At 32.0% G+C, this 12371-nt stretch overlaps 1 protein-coding gene across 5 annotated transcripts in view; it reads right to left on the reverse strand.

The window, feature by feature from the left end:
* Positions 1-310: 310 nt before the first annotated feature.
* Positions 311-12371, reverse strand: part of LOC130894939 (uncharacterized) — a 29759-nt gene continuing 17698 nt past the window's right edge. For 4 of the 5 annotated variants that reach the window (XM_057801989.1, XM_057801990.1, XM_057801992.1 and 1 more), the window contains 4 exons: positions 9305-9619; positions 2959-3210; positions 1302-1532; positions 311-731 (listed from right to left, as the gene is read on the reverse strand). In XM_057801989.1, coding sequence (XP_057657972.1) covers positions 493-731; positions 1302-1532; positions 2959-3210; positions 9305-9619 — 1037 coding nt within the window. In that variant the 3' untranslated portion in view covers positions 311-492. The remainder of the gene's footprint in view (positions 732-1301; positions 1533-2958; positions 3211-9304; positions 9620-12371) is intronic. The other variant, XM_057801993.1, reaches the window with a different exon arrangement.

The raw sequence follows: 12371 nt of genomic DNA on the forward strand, positions 1-12371 counted from the left end.
TTGTTTATTTCTTAGCTCAATTTTTATTTCTTATACTTTTTCTGATAAAATTAAAAGCATTTGAGTTATTCATGAAAAATTAATTAAAAACGTCTTTGTTTCTCAACAATATTTCAAGTTTTCAATCGCGCATAACTAAAATGCCAAGAACTCACCCCTAGAGCAAAGGCACACATCAGTGTAGGGTAGATTTTGCTTCTGAAGTATTCCCTAGATGTTGTGAAAATTTCATTAATATCGATAGAGGTTTATGGAAAGCGGAGGTGAAAACCTTAGTAGCCTCGACTAATAAGGCACAATAATATAAAAATGACAATATTCATTGTTTTTTATTAATTTTTTTCTTATAACTTGTGATATATCTTGTTGAAATATGACTATAAAATTTTTTGTGCAAAAACGAACAAGCGAGGTATTTTGATCCTTGGATATGTGTGCGATTTCCTTTTTGTACTTAAAACACCAAACACCAAAACTTAGGGGTAAATAACATCAAGTATTGGTGAGTAAGCCTAATTTTAAACCTATATCGACAATTCCTCGACTAGCAGAAGCTTGGAGTAAGGAAACTATAGTAGCAGCTAAAGTCATTGCCAGTTCTAAGTAGAGGGCGTAAAATATTCTGACTTTACCCTCTACAGTTGCGACACCACCTGCAGCGGTGAAATCCAAGGGGAACATCAGACAGTCTATTGGTTGTCGTTGCCTAACAACACCAAACAAAATCACACCTAAAAAAAATTATTACATATATTGTTAAAAACAATTTCAAATAATAGTAAGACTAAAAGAAGTCTAAACTTCAAATTTTCATCAGTCTTTAAAATATTATAAAAGAATTTAATTTCCGAAAGGGTCTTCAATTTAGCAGTTTAATTAATTACTAAAAAATGGTCGATTGTTTCGAGGACTTTGTATTGTTCGAAATTTTATATAAATTGTCTACAAATGAATTCGAAGTTGGTTTAATATTATTTGTAAAATTTCATCGATACAGAGTGAATTGAGTGTGAAACAAAACTTTTATTAAACCGTAGCAGTTCAATTTATATAATTGTGCTTTGCTAAGAGAAAATATGATTGTGCCCAACACATCAGGTGTGAATTGTAGATTTTAGCCCTTTTGCATCCGACAAGCTCAGTTGTAGTAATTAAATTATTATCAAACACCTGAATATTAGGAAACATTTTTAATGGTTTTTAATAAAAATAATTGTTGGATATGAATTAAATTCAAGACTTTATTTGTGTCATGTAGATTTGACTATAACTATAGAGGAATATCCGGAATGAACACTTACCTAGTATGTAATAACAGACAATAGATAGGAGAGGGAAGAACTTCAACCACTTAGGTTTTGGAGTTGAAGGAACTTCTGTTAGGCAGTTACGATATGCTAATTGCTGGAGCCTAATGGAACCCAAATTACCCATGTTTAGAATTAAAAGGAAGTGGAGAGGAATGCCAATAGCTGCAAACAAAACTGCAACTCCTCTTCCTAGTGGCGTCCGTGGCACTGGAGCACCAAAACCTAGAAATCAACTATATCTACTACTGGTTTTAAATATGATTCAAAAATATTTTGCTACATAGCATCAAATTGCATGACTGGCAGCAGCTGGTAATCTTTATAATAATTTTAATTTATTTATACTAAATCCAACTACTGTAGTTATTAGGAGTACGTAATTTAGTCAATTTTGTTGGAATTCGTTTATTACATAAATAAAAGACTAGGATTATCCTACTAGCGACTTTCATATAACTAGATTAATGATTAAAATTGTTGAAGCTTTCAAAAATTTCTATCATTAGCGCCGTTCTAACATAAAAACCTATTTGAGCTGTTGGTCACTTATATAGTAACTTCGTTGCGAATAACAAGAATTAAACTTCTCTTACATGGTTACTATTAATCGTTTTGTTCACCTCTTTGGGATAAGCTTAGAAGTACTGATATACGAGAGATGCACTAAAAGTTTCCGACATCAACTGGAAGCTGTCAGCAATATAAGTTGGTGAATATAGTTGCGCATGCATTGAGAGAGATTTTCACTAAATTTTCAGCCATTTTGGATGCTTATTTTCTTATTTTTAGTTGCAAGGCAATATGTGTATGCAAATGAAAGGGGAGTACGGAAACTGCATCATCAATTACGAATTTAAAGTTTTGGGAAACCGGATTTAAACGGCCCATCATGGCGACAACATGACTGAAGAATTATACATAAGCTTAATCTATTCGCTTGTTGAATGCCGCACTTTGGACCAAAAGTGTGCTCGAATGAACATTTCCCAGGTCTTATTGACACGGTTGAATGAAATAATTCGGATTTTTTACATCGATACATAACTGTAGATGAAACCTGCATACGCCATTACACACTCCAGAGATTGTAAAGGGGGAACCTGCTCCGAAAAAGGTAAAAATGCTGGTGGAAGTTTTTTGAGATATTTGTGAGATTGTATTCATCGACATATTCATATCTTGAAAAAGATGAAACTATAACTAGAGGGTATTACGCATCATTGTTAAGAAAGGATTGGTTATCGCTCACCGTTTACACCAGCGGCTTTTTTCTGCTTCCTTACTTCAAAGTTTTTTTCACTGGGAAGAGAGAGATTTCATTGAAAGAAAAGTTCACGCACACTTAAACGCCTATTCTTAAGAGCAAGATTGCAATTATTTCGAAAGGTTAAAAGGTCGGAAACTTTTCAGACAACCCTGTTATTAATAATAGATTAATATTGAGACTCGTAGAAATTCTTGTGCTTAAGATTTGGTAAGATTTATGATTTGATATAATTATAATAAAGAAAATTAATTGTTGAGGTTCCCAATTTATTATTCTGCTTTTATTGCGAGTATTAATGTTTATTTATATAAAAATATTAAAAAATATATCAACGGCTAAATGTCACTTGAAATATTATGTAACAAAATATTGATTATATACCTAACGTTGTGAGTAAAGATACAGCAAATAGAACACAGCCGGGATACGTCCATATATTTCCTCCTCCTCCTTCACCAAAACCTGCCCCGACAGCTTCGAGAAAAACTTTTTCGTGTTTTTCAAAATACGTATGTATTAAGCTCGACCACAACTCTGGCTGATCTTCATTTTTCTTCAATTCTGCGGCTAATTCTACCGAAAGATCTTTTTGAATTTTCGCCAATATTCCGGCTTGCGCTAACTCCCGTGGACCTTAAACAAACATCATTGTAATATTAACCGAATGAATAAAACAGAATTTACACAATATAACTTCATATAAGGGTTATATTTTTGGTCTTGGCAACACTGACTGTTACTGAGATTTCTGTCCAAAATCTGTCATTGTATCTGAAAATATCGGTGACATACCATGAGATTAATGAGGGTAATAGTATAACTAGCATCGGCAAGATATTACATGATAATTGGGCCGTAAATTTGCTATTATTTGATCCCGCATAACCTGCCAAATCTCAAAAGAAGACACGCGTTGAATAGTGTATTGAAGATGCATTACAGGCTATGATTAAATTTATTTAGATAAGTAATAATATGCATATCAGCTATCAATTAAATGGATAGCAAGACCAACAAAAATATTTATAGAAGCAGCAAAGCGAAGCAAGTATTCATCTGTTTTGGAATTACTTGTGGTGACAGTGACAATGAAGGATCTTACGATGGTCAAGTAAACTCAACACAACCATTTGTACGCAAGTGGCGAATCATTCACTATGACAATCCTTCACAGTGTTGCTCAAACAATTGAATTTTCTATCAGCCAAAAAATCGAGTTCTTGGGCCATTCTTAATACAGCTCTAATTTAAAAATTGAGTGGTCAACAATTTTCAACACCATTTTTGCATTTAAGACCCATATTTTGGAGCTACCTCAGTCAAAGTGAAAAAGGTGCTTAGAAAATTGGTTCAAACACGAAAAAGTATAATAATGTTAATAATAAAATTAGTTTCTATTATGAATTCCAATTTTTTTTATTATTATTGGACCGTATAGAGAAATAGGAATTATAAACAGCAACTTAATGCAAGAAATTAGACAATATTCACCGAATAAAGAAATGTGCATGTTTTAATGTAACTGTATGTCCTAATTATTTTGTTTGCTTCATGTTTCAGTTCGCTTTTTTATTTTCGCGATTTTCCTTGTGTTCCGTGTTGTATTTATAGACTTTTCAGCCTGTATAATAGCTCTGTTTATAAAAGTACAACTGTGCTTAGATCAAAAATTAACCTAAATTTCAGACATGATCAAAAAAAAGTTGAGGTTATGAAGAATAATCAACATTACTTTGATCAAGTAAACCAAAGTGCAAAACTATTTAAAATAGTTTATTGATATATTGTTGTTAAACTTTGGATGTGAATAAACTATATATTTTCATATGTTATTTTAAATAAATTAATTAAATTATACTAAAAATGTTGGAAATAAATATATAACATGTTAAAATTTTTTTCGTGATTTTCGATATGATTCAGACAAAATATAAAGAAAGCAAATAGAAGACGTGGTGACGTTACGAACATAACCTAATCATGATCTGATCAGGTTCGGAAACTAAACGAATAATCGAGTCACAGGCATATGATTCGATCGTTCCTGCTCTAGTATATCGTTTGGTGTAGAAATTCGTTGTAAAATACACGTGTGCGTTGGTAGCTGTTCAATGATAAAATATATTAAAAATCTGGATTAAAGTCTATATGCACAGAAAACTGGAAAAGTTAAACTTTAACACAAACTAAAATAATAAAAATAAAAGATTACTGAACACACTGTTAACACTACCACTACACTAACACTCACAATAATAGGTGAACAGTTCACTTTCAGTCTCTGAAGACGATAACTTGATTATCGAAATGAGCATCATGCAGTGTAATTTTGTGTGTTGGTGTAGTGGTAGCGTAAACAGTCTGTTCAGTATGGATATTACTAAAGATTCCAGCAATTCCATCTTGGTGAAAAGTTTGTGTAGATTCAGTTTTACATTTAAAATTTCCACTGAAAACGTAACATGCCGTTAATAGTTAGGATCCTCCATCAGTTAATAGATGATCTACCTAACTAAGGATCGAAGTTTTCGAAAAGCTGTCCAAAAATTCGAAATTTTTTGTCATATGGACATGGATATGGAACTAGATTATTTGATTCCAGTTGATTGTGAAATTATTGTTTGAAACAAAAACTTCAAGCTTCTGTAAGCAATAAAAGCAAAACAAAATATGTATTTATGGAAGATGTTCAAAATATGGCATATAAATTGTCCCCGTAAATTGTCTTGTTCATAAAAATTATTTATTCAACCGAAAACTAAATTCATTTTTTCGTTTAATCACGGTCTATTTCACTCATACTTTTTTTTCAACAGTGGTATGTTTCATTATTCTAATGCTCAGTATTCTATGCTGGTCGTTAATACAAACATTACATCAACGTTATTACTTGAAACGCTACGAAATTGATTTTCCGGTTTGCGTCTCAACTATAAACAAATTTCAAATTAAGGACACTTTTATTGACCTGCCTTTTATAGCGTAAAGACGCATATACTGTTTAATTGGATAATTCGAGGAGGTATTTTCAATTGAAAAGTTGCCAGTCGTTTCTAAGATGTTCATATTTTTAATTTGTACATTTATAAAGCTTTATTTATTTTAGTACCTTCAATAATAAATGTACAATTAAAAAAATACGAGTATATTGTATGAACCGTCTTAATGCATTCTGATTTCTAGCCAACACACTCGGTGCAGAGGTTTACTGCAGGAGATATGACCAAAAGAGTTTAAAATTTGTATAAATTAACATATACAGAACTTGAATCAATACTTTTACATCATCTAGTGATAATTTTGTTGTGACAGTATTGCATGATTATATTTATTTACAGGCAAAGGAAGAGATAGTTGTACGTCTCTTTATTATCAAATTATTTTCTTCCTTTTTTCACATTAATGAACTAATTATGGGTAGTCTAAATAGATGTTTTATAAACTTTTTCAAATTGACTCTTCAAACAATTATGACTAATTCTATGCCCTATTTTAGTAATTAAACTAGTAAGAAACATATTTCTCTCTCTATTGAGACCTTATTGTAATTTTTAATTTGTACAGTATTCGTAATGATTTTTACGTAATTGTATTTATACAAATTTTATGAAGCCAATTTATGATTTCCGTTTATATAACCTTCAACTCAAAAATTATTTAATAAAGTGTGCACATACCTGCCATATCAGATTAAGATCATATTTGGATATAATTTCATAAATTACGTTATCAAAAGATATGTAAAGAATGTCCCAAGATGAATGATATGTTCACTCTATTAACCTCACATACAAAACATGATTAACAAACAGCGATTATTATGAAAGAAATTATGGAATATCATAAATTACTTATATGCAAGTATCAACTTTGGAAAATATCCTGACAAAAAAGAAAACGAAACTAATTCTTAAACATTCGGACCAACATTCACTGTAATGACGATTGCAATACTTAACAATTGATGTGGGGTTGATCATAAGGACGCATTTTCACGATGCCAGTAGCAAGCCTCGTGTGAACTCTACTGGCGTCCAGTGGCGTTCTATCCAGCGGGAAAAAGTCGCTTCAGTCGACTGACTTCATGAGTAGGTTTCAGGCCAGCTCAGTTCCTCCCAACCAACGAAAATTTGAGCTGCCGTGACTCGTGTCAATCACAAAGGCGTTCCAGTCTAGTTGTTACGTTTTGTGTTTCGCTATTCAAAGTTCGATATGTCACCGAAAAAGTGGGGCGAAACTCAAGAAACTTTGAGATGAAATGAAGTTAATTTATTTTGACATTGCTGAATTCAAAGCAAAAATAAAATCTCTTGGAAGTACCTGCATCCTAGAACTGGACAAGCAGAAAAAGAGCGAAAAATTAGGTACTGGATCGGAAAATATCTATGTTCTTTCTTACATTGAAGTGGTTCAACTTAATAATGGAAATTATGACAAAAGGGACGCTGAAAAGACCGACTTAAAACAATCTAGTAAGCTTTTTCGACATACTTATAATTTATGTAGGTTATTGCATAATAATTCAGCAGAAACAAAACAAAACACACAATATAACTTTAATGTATCAATCTGCTTTGCTATTCAACCGCTCCTTCATTGACAAAATATCTTTTATAAGCAAACCTTTTGTTTTTGTGTAAATGCGCTTCAAGAGAAGGAAAAGAACTAGTTCAAGTTTTCCAAGAATGTAACTAAAGGTGTAGTGGTAGGAAGCAAACACTGAGACTTTATATTCCAAAAACTCGTCAGAAAAAATTAAAAATTTTTTACTTCTACTTTAATGTAATAAAATAGTAATTCATGACACAAGGTCAGATTATGGTCTACTGAACTTCGAATCTAGAGACTTTTTAGACGAGTAACTTAATGATATTCCAGTATTATTGGCTTGCTGCCGCCCTAGGCCCCGTTCAACTCAACACCCTTTTTGATAGCGTATATTTTCCGTTTTAGCTAGGGAATGCCTGAGTTGATGATGGAAATGGATAGATACATTCATTGCCTAACGTCTCTTCCAAATCGTCAGAACTGGTTTGTATCTATTTCAGACAAATCATTAAGAAAAATGAAATTTTCGTGAGGTTTTCCATATGCACTTCCACCCCCGGCTAATTTTACACTCTATAGCGCAACAACTGGGAAAAGTTCAACTTTTCCCACGGGTGTGGATTGCCATTCTCCATGGCGCTTCAAGGTGAATATGTCCCCACCTTGTTGTGTTTTTGCCGAAGAACGTCTGTGTGTAGATGTATATTTAAAGTTGACAATAGTCAACTAAGTTTTCGCCGATTTTTGTTGATTGTCCATATAAATATATGTGGTGTAGGCAAAGTGCCGTGAGAAATAATATTTCTCATAGTGTGAGCAATATGTAATTTGGAATTGAGTTAGCTGTGAGAAATACGTCACTTTTCACAGCAGTTATAGAAAAAGATGTATTTTCATTTACCCGTGAGTCATCTGGGTAAATTTTTCGGTGCCTTGGCTTTTTCTTTATATTCAGAAAATTGTCTGTACTTATGTCTTGAAGAAATAAAGCCAGAGATTTGTACAGCGGTTGATAAATCAGCTTGAGATTCCTGAAGCTTCTTACTAACATCATAAAAACGATCTAAAATTATATTCCAAATGATTTCTGATTCTAAATGTTGTAATTTTCGCTGCAATTCCTTAGCTTCAGATCGCGTGGTCGGTTTCCCATCTCTGCTTTCGTCATTGAATTCCAGTGCACCAATTATAGCAGACTACTAGTTTTCTAATGCATTATGTCGAGGAATACAGTTAGCTCTCAAATTTTTACGTTGCACCGAAATCTCTCAATAATGTGTAGATATAATAAAGAATTTGTATAGTTTTTGTAAAGTAGAAAAGAAGTCGACTGCTTCTATTACCGATTCAACTGCACATAATCCTACCAGTACCTGAATATATACCTGATATATTTCTCGCATTATCATGCGCTTATTTTCTACAGATTTTAACAAAGAAGCCTCAATATCTTTAGGATTCTAGCCGATATTTGGTAGAAAATCTAGAAACCTTTCAATTCCATCGTTTTTACGTACATATCCTATAATCAAAGTAAGCTGATCGACATGTGCTATATCAGGCATATAATCTACAATTATACCAAAACACTTTATATTTTCATCATCAGGGTGCGCATACAATTTAATATGTTCAGATAAAACTAAGATAAAAAAACATCTTACATAGGACACATCTTACAAAAAGATAAATAACTACTGCTACAGAACATAATGCAGGGCAGAGTAGAGGGAAAGAAAGGCATCGGCAGGAAGAAGAAATCCTGGCGAATGGACAAATATCAGCGCTGGAGAATTGTTTAATGTTGCGAGGGACAGAAACGAATTTAAAAACACTGGTCGCTAATCTTCAATGATAAGACGGCATGAGAAGAAGAAGATAAAAATGGATCAAATCTATAAAAATATTCATTATGAGGATCTTCCATATGAATTTCTTCGAAATGGTAGGTCATGTCTTTCCTTCTTTCTTTTCCAAAATTGTGGCATCCCAAAAATTTTGCCACCTCTCAAATTATGTCGCCCTAGGCCTTGATATGTAATGTATTATTTCCTAGAGAAATTGACAAAGTAACGAAGCAGTGTGGTACAATATGAAACAAAATGTTATATGACAGTATCAAATACTGTCCAATATTTGCTATTTATAAAATATGTTATTTATACATATGCACACATACCTTCTGTTTTATAAAACGCATAAGCTCCAAGTAAAGCCCACGTAAAAACAATGATACTTAATCCCACTTGAGATAAAATCCATTGACTGAACATTCGACAACAGCATGTCAATTTAAGAGCACAATTTGTTTCGGAAGGACTCAGTTTTACATCACATTCTGTTCCTGGTACAAATCGCAGTCGGTAAGGTACAAGATGTAAGGTTTGGACGGAAGCATCATTTTTTTTGTTTTTACTATTATCTAAATTTCTCTGCTCTATATCGATGGTTGTTTTATCACCATTCGCAGTTAGCATTTTAGCAGAAGATGACACTAAAACAGAATTTTCAAATGATCATTTATATAAAACCTATTTATCATTTATATTGACATGAATTGACCAGATTTAAATGCATATAAATATACACCAGGGTTCCCAAATTATTTCGGCAAGAGACCCCTTTTTCAGAAAGCTAGAGCTCCAACCACTATAATCAATTTACTTTCAAAAAATTTTTTTCTATCAATGTTTTTGAGGAATGTTTGACGGGCAAGTTGAAAATCGACTCCACGAATGAATTGTTTTGAACAATCCTTGATTATTGCCTTTCAGATAAAACCTATTTTGAGTACATACTTTCAATGTTTAACAAACAAAGGTAGAAACAGTTTTTGTATTATATAGATCTAAATCTGTTGGTTCGTATGAAATCTAATCGATATTATTTTTGGTATGTTGTTCAGTTAATTCCAAATTGAAGCCATTAGCAATCCCATAAATTAATAACCAGGTTATGGTAAATCCAAGAGGTAAACGACTTTTTGTAAGAATGATACTGAATATTCATTCACTATCGATTTGTAATTTGGTTTAATTTTTGTACGGTGAAAAACAAATCGATAACGAATATTTATAGTTTAGTTATTCAAATTCTATCTATTCAACATTTGAGCCAAGAAAAATTTTCATATTTTTTATACAGTATAGATCCGTTGGGATTACCTACTATGAGAACTTTTTGTTGTTAAACATCGATTAAGCGTTTAATTGTCAACAAAGTAATAAGGTAAATGTATAGGTAATTTTTTTATGTCAGCAATATAAGCGGGTACATCATACGAGAGATACAAAGTATCACTCATTTTAACGACCTCACGTGTTAAAATCTTAAATCTACAACTAAGGTCAGCTATTATGTCAAACAGTCATGTTTTACTTGGCTATTACAAAACTTTTGTGGACCTTTATGAAATCAAAGAGGCGTTTAAGATCATGAATAATTGTAAAAATAACTTATTATTCAAATACCTATATCAAACATGGGATTAAACCTTTTCTAAGTAATCGATATCTATATTTGTTGAAAATTTGATGCTTCAGTAGATCAATCATTGATAAATTACAATAAAGTTGTTATAAACGGATATTAAAACTACTATAAATAATACACGACATAGATAAGTGTATAGCACCAAATGTTTATGATGTGGAATATATTTTGAGTGCTTTGAGCAAGTTTTACGAGAACATGATCATAATTCCTGTTCGTGTCACCCTTCCACCTCAGAAATGAAAATAGTACTTGTACGACAGTTGAAACTATAACCATTAATGAAGATAATGAAGAATGAAGAAAGAATAGTGTCAAATTAGGGTCTCTTTTACATTGTTAAGAGGTGTCTAGTTAAGTTCAGCATCTCACTGTTGGTCCATTCTTCTTATCCGCCGGTTCTTAGAGTGTAATCTACATTAAATGTATAAGATTTAACTCAGTTGAAGACTTTCAGCACTCATTTCAAATATCAAAAGGTTCACATGGAGCTTTGTAACATACGTAAGCTACGTTCTGCGATTTCGTCAACTGCACTGGACTATTATAGAGTTATATCGTTGATATAACTTGTTTTTATTAATTGTTTTGTCGCCTTTTGCTTCTTTGTAGTTCGTTTCTACTCTTTTGGATATTTCTTGCCAGCACTACCAATGTAGATGTTTTAAATTTTAAAATATAATTCAATATCGGCTCTCTGCAATTTTATGTAAGTATAGTCACATTTCGCAAGTTAACTTTCACTGTTTGTAATCAATTGCCCCGACCAAAAATAAAAATCTAGGAGTCAATATTGCAAAATTATCGAGGGATAATATGAGAGGAAAATGCAAACGAATATTATAAATTGAACAATAAAATAGAAAAAATAACAAACAAAAATACAAGAATCAAAGAAGCAAATAAAAATATTAGAAAAGAAAATGAGGAAATTGAAGAAAAACTTCAGAGAAAATATCCAAGGTAAGAATGAGGTAATGCAAAGTAATCGAATATTGAAAAGACTGAAGGATCAAAGAATATAATGTTAACCATGATCTAACCGACAATGAAGTGGAGGTGTGAAAGATCATAAGAGAAAGGACACAGGAATCCAAAAAATTACAAATAAAGACGGGGTATGAAAGGATGGGATGAAAATGGAAGAATGGAACAGAAAAACTAGAATCCACTGGAGTAAGTAAAACAAAAATATTTAGAAACAGAATATACTAGATATGGGAAATAGTAGAAATGGCTATAGTGGAAACAAAAAAATTAAACTCAAAAGATTAAATAGGATATAAAGGAATAGAAGTAATGTAAGCATTGATCAAAGGAAAAGATCTGAGCACAAAAGACAATCAAAACAATAGTAATGAAGCATGGAAAAATAACAAAACAAACAGTGAAATAGTGAAATTTTATAAAGAAGAAAAACAAAAAGGTGGATAGACTAAATAGCGGAGATAGGGGATAAGAAAGAGAAATCCTAATTGGAATAAGAAGTTGAGCAGAAGACAGGAAGGAATAGATGTGATATAAGTGTTGATTCATGTAGGAAGAAAGCGAATAATGACGATAAAAAGCAGAAAATCTAAGTACCAAAAAAAAAATAGAAACAATAGTGATGAATTACAGAAAAACTAGAAAAAGACGTAATTGGAATGAAAAGTTTAACAGGAGACAGAAAAGAATACGAGAGGTAAGGTAGAAAAAAAAGTATGAAAAGTTTTTCAGTCCTTTCTGTATTAATTTTTTTTATTTTTCCAATA

The sequence above is a fragment of the Diorhabda carinulata genome, chromosome 6 (genome assembly GCF_026250575.1).
Source record: "Diorhabda carinulata isolate Delta chromosome 6, icDioCari1.1, whole genome shotgun sequence".
In the NCBI taxonomy this organism is placed as follows: Eukaryota; Metazoa; Arthropoda; class Insecta; order Coleoptera; family Chrysomelidae; genus Diorhabda; species Diorhabda carinulata.